Source organism: Cetorhinus maximus, chromosome 20 (assembly GCF_964194155.1).
Source record: "Cetorhinus maximus chromosome 20, sCetMax3.hap1.1, whole genome shotgun sequence".
Lineage (NCBI taxonomy): Eukaryota > Metazoa > Chordata > Chondrichthyes > Lamniformes > Cetorhinidae > Cetorhinus > Cetorhinus maximus.
In genome coordinates, this window is record NC_135898.1 from 57,397,845 (window position 1) to 57,423,890 (window position 26,046).

At 38.9% G+C, this 26,046-nt stretch overlaps 1 protein-coding gene and 1 long non-coding RNA gene across 4 annotated transcripts in view; one reads left to right on the top strand and one right to left on the bottom strand.

Moving 5' to 3' along the window:
- The window catches only part of tial1 (TIA1 cytotoxic granule-associated RNA binding protein-like 1), a 33,556-nt gene extending 12,901 nt beyond the window's left edge, over positions 1 to 20,655 (bottom strand). For 2 of the 3 annotated variants that reach the window (XM_078564746.1, XM_078564745.1), the window contains exons 1-5: positions 20,529 to 20,655; positions 18,940 to 19,036; positions 8,213 to 8,362; positions 5,042 to 5,096; positions 2,079 to 2,166 (exon numbers count right to left, since the gene is read on the bottom strand). In XM_078564746.1, coding sequence (XP_078420872.1) covers positions 2,079 to 2,166; positions 5,042 to 5,096; positions 8,213 to 8,362; positions 18,940 to 19,036; positions 20,529 to 20,557 — 419 coding nt within the window. In that variant the 5' untranslated portion in view covers positions 20,558 to 20,655. Of the gene's footprint in view, positions 1 to 2,078; positions 2,167 to 5,041; positions 5,097 to 8,212; positions 8,363 to 8,612; positions 8,729 to 18,939; positions 19,037 to 20,528 lie in introns of those variants that run through there. The other variant, XM_078564747.1, reaches the window with a different exon arrangement.
- LOC144694402 (uncharacterized) overlaps positions 1 to 26,046 on the top strand; it is a 1,120,079-nt gene that overhangs the window by 1,061,108 nt on the left and 32,925 nt on the right. The gene's annotated exons all lie outside the window — the stretch shown is intronic.

The window sequence follows — 26,046 nt, forward strand, 5'->3', positions numbered from 1 at the left end:
GTCAAAGAATTCTAGCAGCTTACAAAATATCAATTCTTTAAAATATTAGTTTAATTTGTTGGCAATCTAGTTGGTCCCGAATATTTGAGCTGTTTCAGTTTTATACACTAACTGATACTATATCTGGAACATATGTGATAGAAGTGTGAATGGTAGCCACAGTTGGACTGTTCACGTTGCTATTGACAAGGGGAAAGTTCAAGATCTGCACACATGCAACAAAAATGTAACCAAAACTATGCTCAGCAACATCCAGCCATTGAAATAGTAATGAGAACAGCCAACATCATGATTACAAAGGAATAGTGACTACAGCCAGCCAGGAGTTGCTTTTAAATTTCAAGCTCTGAAGTTCAAAATACTATCTGCATAACAGCTGCAGTAACATTACAATTCCAGTTCAAAAGTTGCAGCAAAAAAAAAATCACACTTTGAACTTGTAAACAGATGGAATACTTAGAAAACAAGGACCATAGAGTTGCAAACAAAGTTTTCTTTAAAACTAAGATGCACAAAGATTTCACACTAATCTAGTCTTTTAAACATGATAAACTATTTACATTATGCATCAAAACATTTGCAGAATTTCCAAATAAACTCTAAATGTAAAGTTTCTGAACCGGATCACAAACTACAACATCAAGGGATAATGCTGATTTGATCCAAAATAAACCACTGCTCATGCATCCACAGCCAGTAATTAAACATTTATACATGTAAATCAAATCCATATGCAAACCATTTCTACTACAGCTGAATTTTTGATTAGGTTCAATGAAATTCCTAATCCAAAACAAAATTTGTGCAACTGCAAAATACAAGAACAGCACTTTAGGAAGACAGGTACCTGGATGACAAACTCAATTTTCTTGTTCAGTAAATAAATTTACAGTAACTGAATCACATCTGCATATTCTGAATTTATCGTGAAAACTCTACTTCAAAACCTTGGCAGTTACATACACTAACTTATTCATGTAAGATCTTCCATGATTTGGACAACGTACGGAATTACAACAAACTATTTTATGTCTACTGCATGGTTGAGGCCTAGTTCTGACATCTGTATAACAGAGATTTATCAAGCTTTAGAATAGGTTAGCTGGTATGCATCTTCCTATACAACTTAAAAAAAAAAGCAACATAAAGAGGCATTTTCTCTTTGGTTCTGGATAAAACAGCTTCAGCTCAAAACAAAAATCTTTCATCTATGGACACCATGTTTTCTGAAATAACCCTTAGAACCACTGAATCCAGGACAAGTGACAGAAAGCTGCAATATTACATGTCTATTGAAGTATAATTGAAAAGGATTATAGCAGAGAAAAGCTATTAGATACTTCACTGATACAATGCAGGTGGTGCGTAATACTGGGATCACAGACCAGGTCACTGCCATCTTGACCTAAGATGCTAATCCAAATACGATCAGACTTCTATGAATTAGCACTAAATCTGTTCCAGAAAATATAAAAAAAGTAACAAATAGTGAACTGCTGCCAGTCTTTCCCCTAATTTTGTTTTCATCAATTCAGGAAACTAGCATTATTTATTTGTCCAAATATTAGTAGGGAATTAAATGCAAAATTGAGCCACATGCTAATATAATTATCCAAGAAATATCTTTCTTAGAGGCATACATCACTTGGAGAGTGAGAGAGCTTTATCTTAATATAATTGCCCAACAAGTTTTAATGTGTGGCCAAAATTTGCTGTTAATTTCCAAGGCCAATAATTCAAAACTAACCTGATAAAATAACCCTTTTCTCCTTTTAGCTCAAAGAAGTTGTGAAACTGTTGAATTACAAGTTATGGACTAGTCTCCAGCAGGTCCTAGAAGCCTTCCTTTGGATCTTAGTTTAAATAAGCTACTTGAGTTAAAAGGCTTCACCAAATAACTGGAAAAAAGCCACATTTTCCTTGGGCAAAATGTTACATCCTCTTCACTCTGTCACTTGACGGAACTCAACTGGGAATATCAGTTTCAGTGCCGAATTGATTTTTCTTTTAAAGAGCTCTGATAAAAGAATATGTTCAATGTACAAAGCTTGAATTTTAAAGAACTGGGAAATACTTACGAAATTCTACCAAAGGGTGCGAATGCAGATTTTAGATCCTCTGTAGTTATCTCCGGGCTTAAGTCACCAACAAACACATGAAAATGATCTGAAAAGACAATAGCAATGAATGGATTAGTTAAAATTCAGTATCAATTCTACACACCATTTCCAGTAAATTTAGGTTAGACCACGCACACAAAATATATTGATTTGACTCTGTATATGTATTCATTAATACATGTCTGTATTTGAGACTTGGTATTATGCCAGGTAGTGGGTTGGGGCAGCAAAAAAATGTTAACTGCATTTTCTGAGGCCAAACAGTGAGACACAAAGTCTATGTAATATCCTACGAACAAAGTGTGACAGTGACGCACTGCATAAAAAGGGAACACTTCAAAGGAATAGTCAGCGAGAATTTAAAACCAACCATCACTCTTCATTACTCTGCTCTAATCGTGAGGATAACTATCTGGGTGCGATGCTTGGATTTTCAGAAGGCATTTGTTGAAGTTTTACATACAAAACATTTAAGTAAATTTCATGCCAAATTAGTTGGAATTAAAAGATGATTTTGCAACAGGAAGTGTTATCTATTGAAAGGAATCTTCAGGGGTGTAGAATTCTCTCAAGCACCTTGCTATTTTATCTTGCTTGCAATATTTGCTTCCTAACCAATGATATGCTCACGTAGAGAAAAAAAAATAAGTAAGGTAGATCCGATATATGGAACAAAAGCAAAGTATTGCACACAGATTTCTGTAATTAGTTTTAAATTAACAGAAATGCACAGAAAAATGGAAAATAAAATGGTTATTTGGTCAGGGGTGGGGGAAGAAAGTAACCAGCGACAGTAGCAAATATATTGTGAAAGAAGCTGTTCAATCCCTTCAAAAAAAGTGGGATAAGTATCATGGTACAAAGAATATAGGTTATCAGGATAGGTACACACATGAATGGTCTGATGCTTCATAGGAGACAAGTGGTCTTGCACTGCTAGAATTGGATAGGGCTTTTATTTGTGATGGGCAGTAGGCAAAGGTTAATTAATGGAGATTTAGGAAGAGTCTTGCTGCATTACCTTTAAGATTCAAGTGTTTATACATAACACTCAGGAGATTGCTTGGGAAATATGTCTGTGGAAAGAACTGACTTGGTTGTTCAAATGGCCTTCCTTCATTCCATGTTTTATGTCCTAAATTACATATGTCTAAAAATGTATTTTCATAAAATGCTTGATCCATTTGTGCACACAATATTCACAACTTCAGTGCAATACTAATTTCATCAAGTTTTCTGAAAGTATAAAGTCCAAAATAAAAACTAGGGTGCACTACATTCTCTGACTTTGGGATTTGGGTTTGAATTTGAATTTAGCCCAGATTAATGGGTTTAAGTATCTTCTGTCAACTCATTTTAACTGTCCTATACAAAATGAATTTTAGACAGTCTCAAACCAATTCTTGGCATGCATGGACACACTGCACAAAACTGGCACGCTCATTCACAGGAGCGGCAAGGTGGTTCGTTTGGATATGGGAAATATTAATGTTGCTGATGTTCTCGAAATGGTTTTGAGCCACAATACCAGAAGAAAATGATCTACATTGCTGAGTCTATACCTGATTCTAACATGAATGCCTGAAATGGAAAGCATCTTCCAATGCAGTACATTTTTTCAATTTAAACATTAAAAACTTAAGTTTGAAAAACAAATAAAAACATTCATACATTTCATTGTGCCTTTCATTCGAGCAATTCAGACATAAGCTTTTGGACAATCATGCAAATAGCTGCTGAATGCTGTGGATCACAACTGTGTAAACATTGAAATGTTACTCCAGTTAAGGAAATTGAAGTTTGTCTCAAAACACCTGTTAGCCAAGTAAAGTTGGCCCAATAAACAAGTCCTGTAGTCTGCTTCATTTCATTTAAATGGCATTTAAAAACAGCTTTCCTTTGCTACAGATAATGCCATTCATTTACATCTTTCCAAAAAGTATTCGTACAATATCTTGAAATTATTCATATTCTATATAAATTTTGCTTAGTTTTCTGTATGGGCGACAGAAATAGACCAAACTCTCTAATAATGCAACACAGCAATGCTGTATGGCTGATTTACTCAAAATCTACTTGGGTGTTTATCGAATGTAAAAAAAAAAATCAACCCACTTCTATTTCATGCTAGCTGGATTCCAGAATAAAATATTTGCATATTCCCATTATACATCTTGAATTATCCATATTTAGGTTTAAATTGTAACTAAATATCAAGCTTTCAGGAAACAAACAACTCCAAGAAAAGGAATAATGAAACAGGAAGTCTTGTATCAATTCAAATGTTATGTAATAAATACATCAACAACTTATCCAACTTGTGAAACAGCTGTCTGTAACATTTTCATCATCCTTTTCTTTAGCCCCATAAAAAACTAAAAATAGGAAAAACTAGCTTTTAATCTGGACAAACAAGTCTGGCCCAATATTCATTTGGAAATTGAGCATGCAAAATTTAGAAAGTGACCCAAGTCAGAATGAAAAAAATTGTTGCCCTATTAAAAGTAAGAAACATGTAAATGACTTACAATACATTACTGGGTTTAACATCTACCCAACTTCAATTCCAAAACTGGAAGGCTCAGCTTTTGCACTGAATTACAAAGTGTTTTCTCTCTTCCCCTACAAGGCATTTCACTACTACATAATTCTTCAGTCGAGACTTAGTTTAAAAGGTAAAAACTTGGATGCAAAAATAACGCACCAGAATCCTTCAAAGCAACTCAACTGCCTAATTTTCCTTCAGTAGGGCCATGGGTTGAAAACACATTCTTTCAAATGTGCAAAAACACTGGAGCATTACAACATTGTATACATGTGTAACATGCTATTTAGTTAAAGACAAGTATCAAAACCAGCTTCAACACACTGGCGGGGTGGGGTGGGGGGAAGAGGAGAAATCAAGAAAACAGAGCACTTACTAGTTGTATCTTTCTTCTGGCTACTTGGTGTTGTTGCCCAGTTTACTTTGACTTCCTAAAAAATAATTTAAAATGGAAGCACTTCATTAAAAATAAATTAGAATTTGCTTATTCTTACACAAGAATTTCAAATTTTTAAACAATACACTGCAATATAATATTGCTTTATTCTGGCACAATAAAAGATGGAACCAAAAATATTAACAAAAGAACCAGCATGGATTTGTGAAGGGTAGGTCATGTCTGAAGAATCCAATTGATTCTTTTGAAGCAGTGGTATAACTAGTGGACAGGGTATATCTACTGATGTTGTCTGTATGGACTTCCAAAAGGTAGATAAAGTTCCACAGAGACTTTTAGCTGAAGCCCATGGAACTGAAGGCAAGTTATTGAGCTGATTAGGAAATTGGTGAACAGGAGACGACAGATTAGGGATAATGGGCGGGTAATTTAATTCGCGAGATGTGACTAATGGTGTCCCACGGGGGTTCTGTGTTGGGACTTCAACTATTTACCATATTTATGAACGGCTTAGCGGGATATACAAATTTGCCAATGATAGCAAAAGGCAGCAATGTAAGCAGCGCAGCTGAAAAGATAATCTATCAAAACCTCATAGCTTTAAGTGACTGGGCAAAGCTGTGGCAAATGAGAGGCCATCCACGTTACACCTTAAGGATACCACAGGGTGCTTTGCAAAATATTGAAAAGCTAGGAATAGTGGAGGACCAGAGACTTGGGGGTCTAGGTACACAGACTAAACTGTCAGCAGTATAGAAAACAACCAAAAAGATTAATGGAATGCTAGCCTTTATATGAAGAGGACTGGGAGTACAAAATTATGAGCAGCCTAGATAGGGTAGACAGGAAAGACCTGTTTCCCTTAGCTGAGGGGTCAATTACAAGGTGGGGGGCATAATGATTAATGTGATTGGTAGTAGGATTAGAGGGGACATGAGGAAAAACCTTTTCACTAGGAGGGTGGTGAGCGTCTAGAATTCACTGCTTAAATTGGTGGTTGAGGTTGAAATGCTCAACTCGTTTAAAAGGTACCTAGAAAGCAGCTGAAGTGCTGTTGCCTGCAAGGCTACAGACCAGGTGCTAGAAAGTGGGATTGAAAATGAGCAGCTAGCTTCTTTTTTCTCTTTTTATGGCCGGCGCAGGGCTGAATGGCCTCTTTCTGCACTGTAACTTTTCTATGGTTTCTACAAAGGGGTAGAAGTCATGCTTCAGCTATACAAAGCCTGGCTAAACCACATCTTGAATAATGAGAGCAGTTCAGGGTTCCACAACTGGAAAGGAACTGGAGTGCAGCGTAATTTACCAGGATGATTCAAAGTCTCCAAGGGTTACATTAAGAGGAAAGATTACACAAGCTAGGGCTGTATTCCTGGAATTTAGGCAGTTAAGGGGCGATTTGATCACAGTTTAAAAGTTATAAGGGATACTGATAGACAGGGAAATCTGGGATAAGAGAACGTCGTCTAAAAATTAAGAGCCAGACCGTTCAGGAGTGAAATTAGGAAGCACTTCTACATGCAAAGGGTGCTACAAGTTTAGAACACACTTCAATCAAAGGGAAATCTGGGATAAGAAAATGTCATCTAAAAATTAAGAGCCAGACTTTTCAGGAATGAAATTAGGAAGCACTTCTACATGCAAAGGGTGCTACAAGTTTAGAACACACTTCGATCAATGGCCACTGATGCTAGATCAATTTTAAATTCGAATTTGATATTGTTATCCAAAAGGTAATAAGGGATAGGTGGAAGAAAAGCAGGTTTGCAGAGTTAGATCACACATCCGCCATAACTCATTGAATGCCATGGGCTTGAGATGCTAAATGGCCTAATCTTGTTCCCATGTGTTAAAAGGTCTTTTATATTCACATTATCTACATTTTATTAATATTAACTGCAGATAAATACATGCATTATGGCAACCTACTGTATTTTAGAATTTACAATTCAGAGATAGGCCAGTCAGCCTAACAGGACTATCTCAGTATGTGAACTCCATTCAAGACTCCACCACCCCATCAACTGTGCCCGCGCTGCCCCCACATCCTGCTCTTCACTTTTCCCTCATGTATGAATGCTTTCTAATTCAACCATTCTGTGGTAGCAAGTTCCACACAAAGCAATCTAAAAGAATTAGGATTTTTTTTTAAATTGATCTGATAATGGGTACAATATATTAATGGCTCCTTGTTGTGGACTCAATTGGAAAATGTTTCTCCATATTCATCCTTAATTATTCTTTTCATTACTTTGAAGACCTTTACAATATTGCCTTTTGGCTTCCTCTTTTCAAGAGGAAAGAGCCCAAGCCTGCTCAATCTTCGCTAATAGTTGCTTCGTCTAACAACATTTTCAAATGCTTCCATATCATTTTTGCAGTATGGAGAATTGTATTCGATGTGTGTCTAACCAAGATTCTATAAATATTTAACATTAGCTTGCTGCTTGTATTGTATTCCACTCAAAATATATCCCAGAACTTAAGTGTGCACTCTTTATGGCCTGATATGTGGGGCCAATAGTTCAATATGTTTTGGTTAGAATTTTTCATAATTTTTTCCCCTATGCCTAGATCATCCACATAAACGGGGATTCCTTTAGTTGTATTAACAACACTCCCCAAACTAAATAAAGCACCATGTAGTCAACCCACAGACTACACAAACAAGCATATTACAAATGGTTGACAAATCAACAGCTAGGTTTTAGAATAATTCAAGAAAAACAGCTCTACAATTAAGACCATTATTCTTAGAGGTCCTTTTTAATATTCTCGAAGGAGCTCTTTAGCATTTTAGTTACTCAATTTATTATAAAATTTTGTACTTTACAGTCCACATTTTACAGACAGCCAGGAACCATTAAGATCTATTGGTTATTCTTCAACCAACTGAAGAAGGTTTGATTTATCAAATGGTGCATTATGTAGAGAACATTTCATTTTCTGAGGGGGCTAAAGCAGTGGTTAAAATTTTACTAGATATTCTTTGTAAAGTTTCATATTGAACCTCTAATACCTGTAAGAGGAAGCCAATGAATTTTACTTGTCTACCTAACTGAGGAATCAGACACAAGCACTATTCAAAGTAATACATCTTAACTTTTCCAGCTAAATGCTCTCCTCACTTACCCTTCAGATACGATAGCTTACCTTACCCATTATTTTACGGCCATTCATTGCAGCCAATGCAGCTGCTGCATCCCTATGCTCATAGAATTCCACAAAGCAATACGGATCATTGCTTGAATGCTGCAAAACAGAAAATCCAACAGAAGAGTTCACCCTTCTGCCTGCGGTTTGCTGAGAAGAAAAATTCATGAAAACTTAGTACAAAGAAACCAAATGAAATACTTACAGATCTACATTATAGCCTTTTACTTTTATAGCCAATCTGTCCACAAACACAAACAATTTAAAAGGAAGTTACTGAACATTTAATATTTCTGAACATTTTTAATGTAATACAGGGCTTCCCCTGACTTTTAAATATATTTAAGAAAACAGTATTTTTACTAGTTGAACCCTAAAATCATTAGTAAAAAGTGCTAACCTGTTGGCTAACTTCCACGGCCAATGTTTTGTGCGGCAAAGAATAGCAAATATTGTGAGGGTTTAACTTTTGCAGAGATCTGCTGCAATTGCTGTGACACTGATCTTTCCCCGTCTGCAATCTGTAATCAGGAATGGAGCTGAAAGTATGTCTCCAGTGAAGGGGGTTATTTTTATCTGGGAAGGTATGTATGACTACTGCCATATGAGCATCAGTTGTGTTTTTAAAAAGTAAAATTTGATTTACAGGTAAATGGTAAATAGAAAACAGGCAGATGAAGCAGCTAGAGTTCATTAAATGTCATTATGTAAATAGCATTTGCTCACAAACTTGAATAGGAAGCAATTCTACTAGATCATTAAGATAACTTGATGATTAACCCTGAGCTGACATGAACTTGCAACAATGTGTCCACTTTGTAATATATTTACATAAAAATTATACAAAATAGATGAAAAGTATTAAATACTTCAAAGGTGCTATTTTTGAAGTCACTGATTATTTTTCGACTTGTATCCTGATTCAAAATGTTACTGTAATCTTCAGAGGGCTAAAATGAACAATGTGATAAAATACATTACCCATCATAGCACCAAGTGTGCCCTTGATTTGGTGTTCAGTTGGGAACTGTAAATCAGCATACTCCCAGGTTGAAAATGCATGTACAAACCCAGGGTCTCCAAAATAATCAAACTCCCAATCGTTAACATCAAGTGCTCAGCAAATAGGGTGGAAGTATAACTGTATCTACAACATTTGAAGACTCAGCCCTAATTCTCGGTTTTGGACCCACTTTTTGTAAGCTTATATATTATGATTTTGAAAGCACAAGTACATGTGTATACACTTTAGATCATTTTCAAAAAGAGCACCTGAATGACGTTTAAGCCATACAATAATTAAGCTTGCAGCAAATTTGATTCTGACCTCAACACAAATGGACCACATGGTTGGTGCAACAATGCTGTGTTGAAATAAAATCACTTCAGCATTGGTGTAGTAATATAGCATTATTTGTGGAACTAAAAGGCTACTTTCATGATATCTTTAAAAAAAAATCAGTGACATAAATAAAGTCAAGTTACACTGAAAATCTGCACGGAAATTATGTTATATTTTATGGAAGAAAAACTACAAACGTGATGTACATTCGGAATACAATTTTCTATTGCATAAACTAAAAAAAGGGTCGCAGTAGAATTTTTATTAGATAATATTCCTTGCAAAACACATAGGCTCTCTTCTGCATACTGAAGATTCATTTATAAAAAAATTTAGTCCAAATGCAGTGATTAATAAATGGCTCCAAAAGAAATCGTGAAAAATCATCTAGAATACTTTATGAAACTACACTTTGGGTAGGTGCAGGACAGGACAGAAATATTCAAGAAACAGCAACCCTCTCCAAATCTCAATATACTTCCTCTGGACTTTTGAGGCTCATGTCAGTGAGAGTATTAGATTTAGCATAATTTATAGGTAGGGAAATTAATTGACACAATGTAACATTACTCAAATATCTACACTTTGTACAATAGCTGGTGGCAGGCTGTTGTGGCGTCCTAAGCAGCGGAAGTTTCTGTTCCTGGGCAAATGTGTGTAATAAATAAATAATCTACCATGGCAAATCATTTACTCTAATTATAGGTTTCATCTGGTGCATTTTATTCTGTGTAACAGCCTGGACAATATGGCTCAGATAATTGTGTGTTCTTCATAAAGGGTACAATATTAATCTACTGTTGCTTAATAGCATCTAAAATTAAATGCTGACAAAGGAATATACAGAATCATAAAATCGGTATGGCAATTATATCAACTTCCCCTTGTTGCTGTTCCTCTTTTTGCAGGCAACAGTTCAATCCTCAGAGCATTACCCCCCCACCAAAAAATGATTATAAAGACAGCTCTTTTTCTAGGGAATCCAAAACTAATCCCACTACTTACTTTCTCCTCCCTGCACAAAATCTTTTTCATTTCATGTATTTATCCACCTTTTCACAAAAATATACAATGGTCCACGCTTTAACTGCTTCCTCTCATAAGACAATTTGTGCACTAACAACCAAGATATTTCCAACTTTTTCCTCAGAATTTTAAATTGATGTTCATTCATTTCCACTGAGTAAAATTCTTTCCTTATCAAAACCTATTGAAACTTAAAAAGTTCAATACAATCTCAATGTTCTTCACTTCTGCGGAAATGGACCCAACATCTCAAGCCTCTCAATTTATCATCTAAGATTTTCCTAAAAGCAAACTACACAACAGAAATCAGCGTAACTCGGGAAATAATTAGCACAATGCACAACCTGAGGTCCTCTTTGTCTTTACAATACAAAGAATGTCTCAATGCTTCCTTACAGTTCAGATAACAAATGACTCTGCTTAATAAGCACCATATAGAAAATGTAGTAGCAGCATTAATGCAACAATGCATAAATGAATTATAAAGTAATAAAGTGATACAATCTTTAAGTTCCTGAACCAATATCAGCCATGGTACAGTGGAATACTCTCATCCGGAGTCAGTGGGTTCTGAATTAATCCCCCCTCCAGAGACTTGAGTGCATAATTTAGGCTGGCAGCCCAGTGCTGTACTGAGGGAGTCCTGCCCTGTTAGTGATATCTACACTCAGATGGGACATTAAATCAACGCCCTGTCTGCCCCCTCAGGTAGATTCCACAGCACTATTGGAAGGGCAGAAAAGTTCTCCCCAGCAAGCTGGCCAACATTTATCCTTCAGCTAAACCTAAAACAATTGTCACTTTATCTCATTGTTTTTGGGACATCACACTACAAAAATCGGCTGCAGTGTTTCCCTGCATAACAAGACTGACAATACTTCAAAAGTAATTCGCTGACCATAAAAGGTTTGGGAAAGTCTCGAGATAACAAGTGCTACACGAAGGCATTTACCCTTTATTTCACGAAATTAGTACCAATTTTGAAAGCTAAGCTAAAATGAAATAACTGCAAAATTGCACCACCTAATTTAACCCTTAAGTCAAAATTTTGAAGATAATCTTAGCCATATTGAATTAAATGAAAGTTGCCGTAATCCCAGAGGACCATAGGCTGCTCTCTCGTTCAAGACACAACTGGTGGTGAGTTTAACCTGAGGGTCACCACACCTCAAGCAGGGGCAAGGCTGAGAAGGCCTCATGGATGACCTCAGCCAGTATGGGAATTGAACCCAAAGTAACCACAGTGATGCTAAACAGGGAGAACCTTTAAAGGATGCCCTATTTTCAAATAGAACGCAAACTCATCAAGTAGCCTATCAATAAACTGAACACTTACATTCTACAGAAGACAGGTGACATTTAGTTTCTACTTGGTTATAGCAATGTTATTGAAGAATTTGCCCAAGGAAAGTGGTGTGGTAGAGAAAGTGAGAGAGAATGTCTCTCATTGTACAAAGTGTGCAGGAGAATAATGAGTGTTATATGTAACTAGACAGGTGCATGGGGTAACATGCATGCATTCTGGTCCACCCAGACAGCCAGAAAATTTCCTGGGAGAAGCAATGAACCCTAAAGATTTCAAGGTCCAAGTTGTAAAGACCTAGGAACAGGGAGTAGGCCACTTAATCCCTCTTGCCTTTTCCATTCAATGAGATCAGGGCTGCTCTACCAAATTCAGATTTAAAATTTACAATTGATCTAGCATCAGTTGCCATTTGCAAAATATTTCTAAACTGCTAACATCTTTTTCTTTTCCCACATATTTCCATTATTTTTAAATGTATTTCCATCCATTGTTTTATCTCTACCTTTTAGCCTATTTCGATCCCTTCCCTTCACCCCACCCACCCCCACTAGGGCCATCTGTACCTTGCTTGTCCTGCTTTCTACCCTTAATTAGCACATTCCTTAGGTAATATCACCACCTTCAACGCCTCTTTGTCCCTTTGTCTGTGACATCTTTTGGCAATCTCCACCTATCACTGGCCCTCTATCCAGCTCTACTCTCCCCCCCGCCTTATACCAGCTTATATTTCACCTCTTTTCTATTTTTACTTAGTTCTGTTGAAGAGTCATACGGACTCAAAACGTTAACTGTGTTCCTCTCCGCAGATGCTGCCAGACCTGCTGAGTTTTTCCAGGTATTTTTATTTTGGATTTCCAGCATCTGCAGTTTTTTTGCTTTTAGCTAACATCTTTTTATATAGTGTTTCCCAACTTCACTCTGAAAAGTCTGTTCTATCATTTAGACTATACCCTCCGGTCCATGGCTCCCCAACCAGCAGAAAAAGTTCCTCTCTTATCCATCCGCTGTTCTATTTTGGAATTTAACCTTTGGGAGTCCAGATATCATTCTGGCAAACCTTAGCTGCATTCCCTTCATCTTAAGATGTGGTGCTTAGAACTGCTCACAGTGCTCCAGACATATAGTCTAACAAGAGCTTTCTATTACTGAAGCATAACTTCTACCTTCTGTATTTCATTCCTCTAGATAAAGGCCAGCATTCCATTAGCCCTAAGTATTTTCTTTACCTGTGTGACATTTTAATGATCCACATACCTGGATCCTCAAGTCTCTTTGGACTGCTACCATTTATAAAGTACCCTGTTCTATCCTTCAAGGCCCCAAGTGGATGACTGAACATTTAGTTGCATTGCAATCCATTTGTCACCATTTTGCCCACTTTTGATCAACACCTCTTCGTAAATTCACATTTGTATCCACATTTCCTGCAATGACGTTTACTTTCATCTTATCAGCAAATTTGGTTTTGTGGCTTTCTACCCCATCATTTAAATCATTAATATGAATATTTGAGGCCCCAACACAGAACCTTGAGAGACACTGCATCACATCCAGCCAATTAGAGTACCTGTTCATTATATAAACACTGTCTCCTGCCACTCAGCCAGTTTCATAATCAGGTCAATAGTTTGTCTTTAATTCCAAGAGTTTCAACTTTAGTTAGCAGACTTTTCCGGTGGCGGTGGTGGTGATGGGAGGAATTTTTAAATGAAATACCTTCTGAAAGTCCTTATAAATAGCCACAGGTATTCCCATCTAGAGGTTAGTCACCTCTCCAAAAAAGTTCCATCTTTGTCAGGCATGGCCCCTTACAAATCCCTGCTAGATCTCACTGATCAATTTAATGTTTAAGGTGTTCAGTCGCTATTCTTAATTTGCAGACTCCAGTAACTTCTTGACAACAGGTGCTCTGTTGACTGGTCTATAATTCCCTGGTTTCCCACTCTCCCTTTCATAAGTGACAGAACGACAAACACAATTTCTCAATTTAAATGGAATAGTTTCTGCATTAAGAGAACTTTGACAGATTATAGTTAAAACATCTGTAATATTCTCACCTACTTCTTTTAAAACCTTGGTTCTGGGAATTTGTTACTCTGTAATGCCATTATTTTCGCTGCTGTTGTTATTTTGCTTACGTTAATTTTGGGGAGTCCCTGATTCAGTATTACTTTTTTGAGATATCAGACATGCAAGCCTCTTCCTCCACTATAAATACTGATGCCAAGTAATTAGTCACCATGTCTACCATTTCCTTGTTTTTATTGATAACATCACTGTTACCAGGTTTTCCAAGAGACCTACATTGCTCCTGACCACCCTCTTTTCTGAAAAAAATTGTGTTGATTGCTTACAAGCTTTTTTTAGTGCTCTTTGTAGCTTATTGTTTTCTCCCCCTTTGCTGTTCTTTCCAGCCTTGCCAGGATTTGTGCTTCTTTTTTGCATACTTTCAGCTTTATGTTGTCTCACCCTTTTAGTCACACATGGTTCGGTTTTTGACAAGCAGAACCTCTTAGCTTTTAGGGGTATTCAGTATCATAAGTTTTTTTTAAGCAACTTTCACTGATTTGTTAATGGGTTTAACCTATTAACAGATTTCCCCAGTTTCCTGTGGACAGTCTCTGCATCACATTCAAGTTAGCCTTACCTAAATCTAGAATCGGTATTTTGTATTTCTCCCTTTCAAACATGACGTGGAATTCAATCAGGTCATGATCTCTATTAGATTAACATTCCCACACTATTAAGATGTTAACAATTGATACAGGAAGTGCCATGGTCAACGATGTTTGCAGATGACATTGAGCTATGTAGTGGGAATGATGAGAACATAGCCGAGTATCTGGAGAACTAGAGAAAAGCCCTGGATGACTGGAGTATGATCAGTAGACCATGCCTAGGCAAGAGGATCCGAATTAAGGTTGTAAAGATTATGGGAGAAGACTTAGAGTAGTTTCAAGTACCTGGGTCAATGATGGCAGAAAATGAAGTATGGAAATGGAAATTAAGCAATGGATTAGCTCCGGTTTGAGTAATTGGAAGTAGTGCAGCGTTGTGAAGATAGAAAAGTAGCTCAAACTGAAAGGAAGAATCAACAAGGCAATAGTGAAACCAGTCTTATTTATAGTGCAGAAACTTGGGCAGACAAGAACAACTGGATACTGAGATGTGGATGCTGAGATGAATGTGTGAAGTGACGAGAAAGGGCAAGATCAGAAACTAATACATCAGTGAGTGAGTGAAGATCGGAGTAGCATTGAAGATCGGAGGAGCATTGAAGAAAGTAGCCGAGAAGAGATTGGAATGGTCTTCCGTTAGGGAGAGGGGGAATGTGGCAAGGCAAGTGATGGAGATCGGACTGCTGGAAGAGAGAAGGAGGCCCAAGACCAGGTAGAAAGATGCAGTGGCGAGACACTTAAAATGCAACAGGGTTGGAAGAGGAATGGGTGACTGACAGATGGAGAAAGGTGACCAACCAGCATTGTACCAACCTGAAGTAAAATGGGAGAAGTCAAAATCACCACCAATAGGGTGTTAGCTAAATCTGGTTCATTACGCATTTCTGAATCTAAAATGGCATGCCCCCTTGTTGTTTCTGGGATATACTACTGCAGCAATGTATTCCAGGCACCCTAATGAAACTCTCCACCTTTCTGACACATGCTAGTCTGCTTGCCGCAATCAAGATGCCAGTTAAAATCTCCCATTAAAATGACTTTGTCTTTACTATGCATGTTTAATCTCTGTATTAAAGCATTTATTATGCCACAGTTGCTACCAGGGCGCCTATATACAACTCCCATAAATCTTCAAACCTTTTCTATTTCTTAATTCTACCCATAAAGTCGCCACTATACAATTCCCTCTCATTATATTCTCACATCAATGAAGTGATTTCATCTTTCATGATTAAGGCTACGCCATTTACTCTACCATTTTCCCAATCTTTTCTGCAGAACTTATAACATGGCATGTTTAGTTCCCAGTCATGACCATCTTGCAGCATGATAGTAATAGCACCCATGTCACACCCTCCTGGTTGAATTTACATCTACATTTCACTCGATTTGTTCTTTATACAAAAAAAGGATAAGGATGCTTATTTGGTCCACACATCCTAATCTGTCCTTGTGCTCTTCTATCTTAATCATGTTTATTTCTCTCTCCTGATTCAATCACTTTTACACCTTTTAGTTTATTACCTGTATTGTCTGAAGCATAATTTTTAAACCGTTCCTCTACTCTCTTCCCTTTGTTTTTGAAGAAATATCAATACTACCTTTTCCACATGAGCTTACCTCCCACTGCCCAGCCCTTTGCTCATTTTAAGTCCTTATGGCTGCCCTATTTATCCTGTTAGGACCCTGGTCCCAGCCCAGGTGGAACCCATCCAAATGGTACAGTTCCATCATCCCATAAAATGAAAACCCTCTTCCCCACACAATCCTACTGTTAGGTCACCTCTCTCGTCTGCTCATCAATACCCCAATTTGCATATGGCTCAGGAAATAATCCAGATGTCATATCATTTGAGGTCCTATTCTTTAATTTAGTCCCTAGCTCTTGGTAGTCTCCAAACAGGACTACTAACCTACTCTTCCCTACATTGTTGGTCTGAACAGATCTTAACTGCTCCTTTGCCTCCAATATCCTTTCAAGCCAGTTCAAGATGTTGTCAGTCTGGCCCAAGCTAGGCAACATACCACGTGGGACTCCTGATCCTGCTTCCAAAGGATGCCAACTGTCTCCCTAATTATTGAATCCCCTGCAGTTACCACACATTTCTCCACCTCTTCCCCTTTTGGACAGCCTCTGTTCCTAGGTGCCATGGGCTGTCCTTCCAACAGTCTTTATTCTTATCCTTACAGTTAGTAAGTACATTATACCTTTTGATTAGAATCAGTTTATGCAGATCCTCATTCTCCATCTTACTTGGGTTCCCCTTATTCTGCACACTATTGGTCACACCAATCCCATTCTGAACCTGCACTTCTCAAAAGTGTGACCAAAGACTGGAGCAAACTGTACACATACTGCATCCCCTCCCTCTGTGTCACCGACTCTCACTCCAGCTCTGACTGAGTGGCAAGATTCAAAGCAGAGACATAGATTGCAGGGGTGTTCAGTTAGGATAGTCGTGCAGCCCACAAACTCCCAGAAAATGCAGTCCAGGCACACAACCTGCTCTGCCCCACCAGTTAATACTTATTCCCTCAAGCTCAAAGGAATCACAACTACTGGAGGCAAAAAAAGCAGCACAGCCTTCCCCTTCTGCACCAAATTCCCACCTTCTGCACTCTGCTTATGCTGCTTTCTCTGCCCAATACAATTCTCATTTCAAGGTTAGGATGCAAGGCTGCAATAGCCCTGTCCATGCTAAATTCTTTTAGTTACACACATTTAAGTACTTTTTTAAAATTTTGGACGAACTGATACAAACCCAAAAATAAATGTATTGTCAAATGTTTCAAACAGATTGATCGAGTGAGGTCATTGCATGGATTCAAGCAGGACTACTAATCATTACTATAGGCTACTATTGCCCAACTCAAAATATACAACATTGATCTGTGTTCAGCAGGCTAAGAGAGAAACTTTAAGATGCCAAAAAGCTACTGATAAGGGTTCTGCCCAAAATCAATTCTTTTTCACGCGGATGCTAGGCAATATTTTGTATGAATGAGGCACTCATATCAGAACAATTTTTTAAAAACACTTCTGCGTATTTAACACCAGATCACTACTTTTGAACTTGTAGATTACACACCTACTGATCTTCATTAATAAAGTCAGAGCAATGTATTCACCCCAATGGCAAAGATACGCATGAGATGTAAATGGGTTCTTCATTGCTTTTTGGTTAAAATGAAGGTTAACCAAATTTTTATCTGCATAGCCATCTTCAGTTTATCCATGACCAACTTATTCTGTATTTGGTCAAATTCAGTCAGCTGATGTTTTGAATAACTAATTAACAAAAATTTATTTTCCTGCAATTTACCAGGCAATAGCACCCAATTTGTTAGACTAATGTATCCAAGCTGGTATTTAGGTAACCAATGGAATATTTTTGTTAACACATTAGTTGACAACCTTCTAAGTCATTTAGCAATGGGAAACCAATATGCTTCTGGACCAAAGTGGCAATTTATTGCCCATTAGCACACTAACATGAATACCAACTGTTGGGAGGTAGAATCTAATTTAACAGATGATAGCATTGTAGAAAGTGTAATGATGGAGATGATTGGAGCACCAAAGGAATTGGGAACGCGTAAGCTGCCATGCTGTCAAGATGCTGACCTAAACTGTGCTGCTCTCATGAACAGCCAAATTAGCAAAAGGCATGTATGTGGAGGGAGTGGAGGGAGAAAAGCTGTCCCTTGGCTGTTGTGGCAAAGCCATGTCAGAGTTGCACAGCATGCGAATCTTATCTGTGGTCAGTGTGCAGCCCTCCAGAAAAATTGGGATTTGTTATGTGGCCCAGAAAGATTATTTCTTGCGGTCACCAATAAAATTATTGCACAGCATCAGGCTTTCACCCCACCCTTTCTTCCCCACAGAGCATTTACAGTATTCCCTACAAAATGTCCCTATTTATTTTAAATTATGCAATTGAATGTGAAACTTACTCTTAGAAACCAGTTATGTAAACTGTAATTATTTCCACAAAGAATCAGTTTAAAAGTTCTACTCCTCCCAGAATAATTCACTTTAAATACATCATAACTGGTGCTTCTAGTGGTGCATAAGTTCAAAACAGTGAATAGTCATAGCTGTGAGTTTTTCAAGAACCAGTATTCTTCTTGAAGCCATTCAAAAGGAGAAAAACTATATTAACATTGAGATCATCTCACTTTGCACAAAACAAAATCAACGCAGAAATTGTTCCCATTTGTAACAAATGTACTTTGGGCCTCTAATAAGTGCAGCAAAAACCTTTTAACTATTGCAGGTACGAAACACGCTTTTACAGCAGAAAAGAATTCAGAATAATCAGTGACATAGTGAGGTTATGTTACTCTTGGGAGTGTAATCATGTTGCATTCTTACCTCGGTAATCATTTTGCAACTTTTGCACGGGCCAATCTGACTAAAAAGTTGAAGTATAAGGGCTTCAGTCACATCTCTAGAGAGGTTACCTACGTAGCTGAAAAACAAGTAGACATTTCAATGTCAGTCACTATTGTTTGCAAATTATCATTTTAGATTATTTCTGTATCTTTAAGTGATTTAACTGGTAATTGATTAGTTATGTTGTGATCGTTCCTAATTAAAAGATCATGTGGTGCAGGCACTTCAGTCGATTTTATTTGGTTGACTTTTTCTCGAACAAGTGGTAGAACATAAACACTTGTAGGATTCAGATTACATGAAACTGTCATCTCCCTGTGCACAGGCAACAGTCTAATGAAATGATGTAAAACAATACTTTTTCCAACAACTGAGTTTTCCTGGAGTTGCCTAACTTGGGAGGGACAAGCTGGGAATGTCCCCTGGAAAAATATGAAATAGCAAACCATGATGAAACATTCACATGGCAGCACTAATAAAAGATACATGTGCCATAAGGCAAATGCATGCACACAAAAACAAGCTGCTTGTTTATTAGGGAGGGAGGTACCTGACATTTCAATTGTTCAAAATTATTATTTTTTAAATCAACAAGCATTTTCTGGCAAGTTTGATCAAATAATCACTTTTTTTTAAAAAATACACCAGTTTGAATTATGATCAAAACTAAATGTATCCTCCAAAGTTTTATACAGGTACTGAAATTAATATATTCACAAGTTCTTTCCAACACGAAAATCATAAGATTCGTGCGAGAACAATTATTCATCTTCAGTCCTAACTCCGATTCAATATGGCAATCTTCCCTGATCTTTAACACGATGTTGTAGATAACTAGACCACATGTACCAATAAAGCTGCAAAGCTAATAAACAGTTTTGGAACAAACGATCTTTACAGAGACGGGAAAAGGTAGAATAAATAATCACACTTGTTGACCAAGTTACATGGATGTCTGCACATTTCGACATAAACCCCAAAAATAGACCAAAGTGAATATGGCAAAAATAAAATTTAACTTCGTCAAGAGGAGCAAACGTTTTTGGAAACCAGAACGTCTGCTCCCCTCGCCTCCCTTCATAAAAAAAAAGTGTTGCACCTTTTTTCTGAAAGAAGTTTATTTCCCCCCCCCACCCAAACCCTCTCTCTCTCTCTCTCCCCCCCCCCCCCCCCCCAGGAGACAAGATTGGGCCCCGGGTGAGAGGCAGCTGCCGGGATCCATTTACTCGGCGAGGCCGCTCGTTACCAACAGAAAATGGACCGGTGGGTGGTTGGGGTATCCTGGCTGCGATGCCCGGGGCCGGAGTCGCCAGCCTCAGCCCGCTCCATTTCCCCTCTCCAGAGCTCGGACCCGGGGCTCCGGCATGAATCCCGCTCCTGGCGCCAGGCCTTCAGGAGGAAGGTAAACCCGACGCCTCCTCCAGCCGTCAACACAAAAACAAAAAAAAACCCTCCCGTTTTTGTTTCGAACACGCACACACAAAAAAAAGAAATAAGGTAGGTTTTAATTAATTTGCGTGTGTGTGTTGTTTTTTTTATCTCTCTCGCTGCTGTTTGATTTGACTCACAGGGTGCGCGGGTACGAATCGTCCTCCATGTCGGGAGCCGCTTCCTCCGCTCTCTCCGCGCCCGAAGCTGCAAATGGCGGTGCCGGTGAGTCAGCCCAGACATATGCGCATGCGCAACCCCTCTCGCTCGCTCGCTCTCTCCCCCCCCCCCCAACTTTGCTGACACTTTATAAAGAATTCCAAACTTTTTTTTTCATTTCTGATCACCAAAAACATTGGACTGCTTGGGGGAACTTGACCTTAAAACTGTGGTAACAGCTTCTGCTTCTGAAAGAAAGCAGGAAACCAAAAACTGCCTCAATTCCATCTCTTTTTCTGTTCCCCCCCCCCCCAAAGAATCACCTCCCCTCCCCCCAAGAATCACCTCCCCTCCACATCTCTTATCCCATCCAAGCCACTGTTTGGTCATCATTAAATTGATATATTTTCTTTCATTCCTCCAAAGTTGTTGTGCAGGAACCCAGCTCTCTGTGAGCTGTAGTTTTTTTTAACTCTGAATTTTTTTTTAAACAACTACAGCTCCCAGATGTGTTCCTTGAGATTAAACAACAAAAATGCAAAATTCTACAGATGCTGGAAGACTAAAATAAGAACAGAAAATGGCCAAGCACTCAGGCAGTACCTGTGGAGGGAGGAACAAGAGTTAATCCGTCAGGTTGGCAACTTTTCATCAGTTCTGATTCATCAGGTCCAGTTCTGGTTCATTCGGCCTGAACCCTGTATCTCCCTCCACGGATGTTGCCTGATCTGCTCAGTGTTTCCAGCATGTTCTCATTTTTAATTAAAGAGGAGTTGGCTGTGTGATTAGGTGCAGAACAGGAGATGGTTAAATAGAACTGATGATGGTGCAAAGCAAAAAGAGTTGATAATTATGGAAATCAGAGAAACAAAATAAGTGTCAAAAGGATTTGTGAATGGTGACAGCAGAATAGCAAAGATGGAAAATCTAGTAAATCCAGCTGTCAAAGGAGAATCCTAAGGCCAAGCTCACACCTTTTCCACTCACAGTAACTCGTCTTCAGAAAAGTGAAGTAGAAGCCGAAGATCAGCCATGATCGTCTTGAATCGTGAAGAAGGCTCGACAGGTTATATGGTCTACTCCTACTCCTATTTCTTATGTTATTATGTTCAGTGTAGGAGGCCAAGAACAGAGGGTGGAACAAAGGACTGAAGTGGCAAATGAGTGTAAGCTCAGGGCCCTTCTTGTGACAGAACAGAGGTCTTCAGCAAAACAGCCAACCTGTGTTTGGCTTCCTGCATTGTGAGCAGCAAATACAGTACATTGGATTGGAAGAAGTACAAATAAATCATTGTTTTACTTGGAAGAAGTGTTTGGGGCCTTGTGCAGTGGCAAAGGAGAAGGTGAAGCTAGGACAGGTGTTACACTTGCATAGTAAGGCGCCAAGGGCAGCAATGATGGAGGGTAATCCACCAAATTCAGACGCTTTGTGGGATAGAAGTTGAGGACAAGGGGGATCTTATCGTAATTCTGGGGGAGGGGGAGAAGGGGTGAGGAAAAGCCTGTGGGAAATTAGACAGACCTGGTTAAGGAAAAGAAGGATATTTCAGAAGCTTTAATGTGGAAGTTGACATTATCTGAGAGGGTGTATCAGAAATAGAGAAACTAAAATAAAGGAATGGAGTCCATACAGGAAGCAACGTAGGAAGAGGTATAATCAAGGTATCTGTGAAAGTCAGTGGTCTTGAACTAGGTATCAGTGGAGAGCCACATCCAGAAGCAGAGAAAAGAAGTTGAGGAAAGGGAAGAGTCAGAGATGGACCATGTAAAGGTAAAGGAAAGGTGGAAGTCATCCCTAATGACAGAAATTACTTTATCAATCCTCTCTCTTCCTCCAATAGTATTCAAGTCAACATGAGATGGGCCCTGTCAGGCAATGATTAAGCAAGAGATAGTTCTTCTGTGTTGATTGGCCATGTGGACGTTCCTATTATTATCCTCTATTAAAATTATAATCTGTAATAACTAAATACTGGTGACTCAAAGCATCAACCATTTAGTGAACTAGTCCATACATCTTCAAACTTTAACAAGAAATTGTCGTAGGTTAAAATGACTCAGATAGAAAATTTAAAGGGCCACCCATCATTGGTTGCTGGGTCACAGTAGCGGGGATGTTCTACTTCTTTCCTGGGTTTCTAGTGGAAGCGTCCAGGAGATTCACCTTTCATTCTGGGAGACACCTAGAATGTTATTATTGTGTTTTTATACCCTAAAAAGACCCGATTATCCTAGGAGCATAATCCAGTTTTAGAAGGATTAGTATAGTTTAAGATTCATGCTGTTTATAAGTTATGGTTCCTAAATTGTTGGGACTACAGAATTCACTGCTGATAATGCTTGAAACAGTGCCTCCCAGAGGGTGCGGTAATTAGGCTTGGGCCACAGTTGATGGGGCCCAAAAGAAATGCTTCCAAAGCAAGGAGCAAACCCATCTTCACCTTGCTCTTGATATCAAGAAACCTCTTCATTTGCAACCAGGTAGGAGAAGAAAGAATTACTGTGTGGATTTGGCTGCCGAAAACCCTTAGTACAGCTTGTACCTGTGAATTGACTGAGTATGACCTCCAGCCATGTTGGCTGCAATGTTGGCTACATTCCGAAGTCATACCTCCAACTTTCAATGGCAAAGAGAGCATTGTTGACCAGATGCCTCTGCTGTTCCAATGTGAATAATGAATTAATTTTTCTATCACCAATACAACTTCCTCTTTAATGGTGAGTTGCTGTTGTGCCTGACTTTTTACTCAGCCAAATATGCTACAGACCAAATGGTCTGGGCAAGTTCTCTAAGTGTCAGTCACTTACTCAATTTAGGGAGGGACTCCCATTACAAGAATTAGTGCTACTCATGGGCTAGCTCAAACCCATTTTTGTTATTCTCACAAAAATTAGGACTTGTCTTCAGAATGAAGGATGCTTCAAGTCCTTTCTTGTTCAGCGCAGCTGGCCTCCCTTTCCCTCCTGACTTGCTTGTGCTTGCCACAATGTGAAAATCTAGGTTTCCTGGAATACCAACATTGGCAGATAGGAAAATGAATCAAGCAGGCCTATGCCACAATTTGCAACCACAGGCAAGTATCCACAAACAAACACGGAATGAGCTTTGGTTAACAAAGCTAGATAGGCCAGGGGGGTTTAAATGGCATGTTGTGACATCAGTCCACATCCTGTGGGAGGTACATCTGACTTTAGTGACTGACGATCCATGAATTTGCAAGAGGCTCTGAGTGTTCGTGATTCACAGAGGAATGCTGCCTCTGCGGGACAGATGCGTCATGGAATTGTTTTTACCATATTTTTTGCTTAGCTGATCCTTGCTATCACCTATGATTTGTTACACTCTTAGTGTGCTCTTTGCTCATTCCCTGCTCATCAAATACTGTGAATTATTTTGGAATATTTTTCTTTCCAGCTTTGCACCTTCTTGCTTCCCCCAATTTGTTGACTTCAGCTCTATGTTTTGTTTCCTCAACCTACTTATTCGCTCCCATTTTGGGTTGGGTGCTACCCAAATCTCATGTGTTGGATTGACTGGAGCCTTTAATTCATGGTACAACACATGTAGTTGGAGCAGAGTGCAACATACGTCAAATTCAGAATTCTGAATAAAGTAGACAGTATTATTCACACAGAGAGATTACAATTATCAGCACTTTATGCATATTCTATACAGCAATTGTCAAACATTTACATTCCGCATTATGGCATTATTAAGTACCAAGCAGGTTAAAGATATGAAGAATTTGAAGGGTGGCTCAATACAAGGAAGCTTCAGCACACCAACACAAGCATGTATGATTTCCAAGCATGTGAATACCTGATCTTGACCTGCTATTAGTAAAAAAGAGTTGCATTTATATTGTACCTTTCACCTTTCATGATGGCCTTAAGGGTTTTTTAACCAATGAAGTATTCTTGAAGTGTAGTCATTGTTGTAATCTAGGAAACAGGCAGACAATTTGCACACAGCAAGATTCGACAAACAGCAATGTGATAATGATCAGATAATCCATTTTAGTGGTTGGCTGAGGGACTCCCGTGCTCCTCTTCAAATAGCGCCATGGAATATGTTACATCCATCTGAAAGGACTGATGCGGCCTACATTTAACACCTCATCCAAAAGATGGGCGATTAAGGAATTTTGCCTGTGTGGGAGAGATGCATTGTGGAATTGTTGTTTTTACTCTGCTCCTATAGAATGCAAACTTTGGATATATTGCAACAGTGAAGCACAGGTAGTGCAAAAAGACATCAAAAAAGAGTGCTTCTTTCTCTTCTTCTTACACAGTCCCTCGGGACAGAGGATGACTTTCTTCCACTCTGGGGTTGTGGGTCCTGAGGTGACTAAAAAGTCCAATGCTGGATCCGCACACTCTGCCACAGGTGGGGCAGGTAGGTTGGGTGGGATGCTCAGATTTTAGTATGGTCCATCTGATGTTTGTGCTTGGCTTCCACCTGGGCCTTCAGAGACTTTCGGAATAGTTGGCACCTCCGGTTTGGGCAGTCTTGAGATTCCCACAAATTGCTGGGGATGTTGCATTTTTTTCAGGGAGGATTTGAGGACATCCCAGAAACATTTCCTCTGCCCTCCTGGTAACCACTTGCTGTGACGGAGCTTGGAGTAGAGACCTTGTTTTCAGAGTCTTGTGTCAGGCATGCAGACAATGTGGCCCGCCCAATGTAGCTGACTGGCCACAACCAGTGCCTCGATACTGGGGATTGGCCAGAGAGAGGACACTGATATTGGAGCGCCTATCCTGACACTGAATTTACAGGATTTTGTGGAGGCATTGCTGGTGATATTTCTCCAGGGATTTAAGGTGTCTGCTGTATGTTGTCCGTGTCCCTGATGCATACAGGAGGACAGGTAGCACTGCAGCCCCGTGGACCATGAGCTTGGTGCCAGGTTTGAGGTCTTTGTCATTAAACACTTTTTTCTTCAGTTGGCCTAAGGCTGCACTGGCACACTGGAGGCAATGTTGAGTTTCATCATCAATGTCTGCACTTGCTGAGGAGGAGGCTCTCAAGGTATGCGCAATACTCCACATTGTCCAATGGCTCGCCGTGGAACTGTTCACCAAGAAACTGGTAAAGAAAAGGGAGAATAGAATGTGAATGAAATTTAGCAAGAACATAAAGTGGACTGTAAAAGCTTCTATAGGTATGTGAAAAGGAAGCATTTGGCTAAGACAAATGTGGGTCCATTACAGGCAGAGTCAGAAGAATTCATAATGGGGAATAGAGAAATGGCAGAGAAGCTAAATAATTACTTTGTGTCTGTTTTCACTGAGGAAGATGCAGGAAATCTCCCAGATTTAGAGATCCAAGGGACTAGGGAGAATGAGGAGTTGAAGGAAATTAGTGTAAGTAAGAAGGTTGTATTGGAGAAATTAATGGGACTGAAAGTTGATAAGTCCCCGGGACCTGATATTCTGCATCCCAGAGTGTTGAAAGAAGTTGCTGTAAAGACAGTAAATGCATTGGTGATCAGTTTC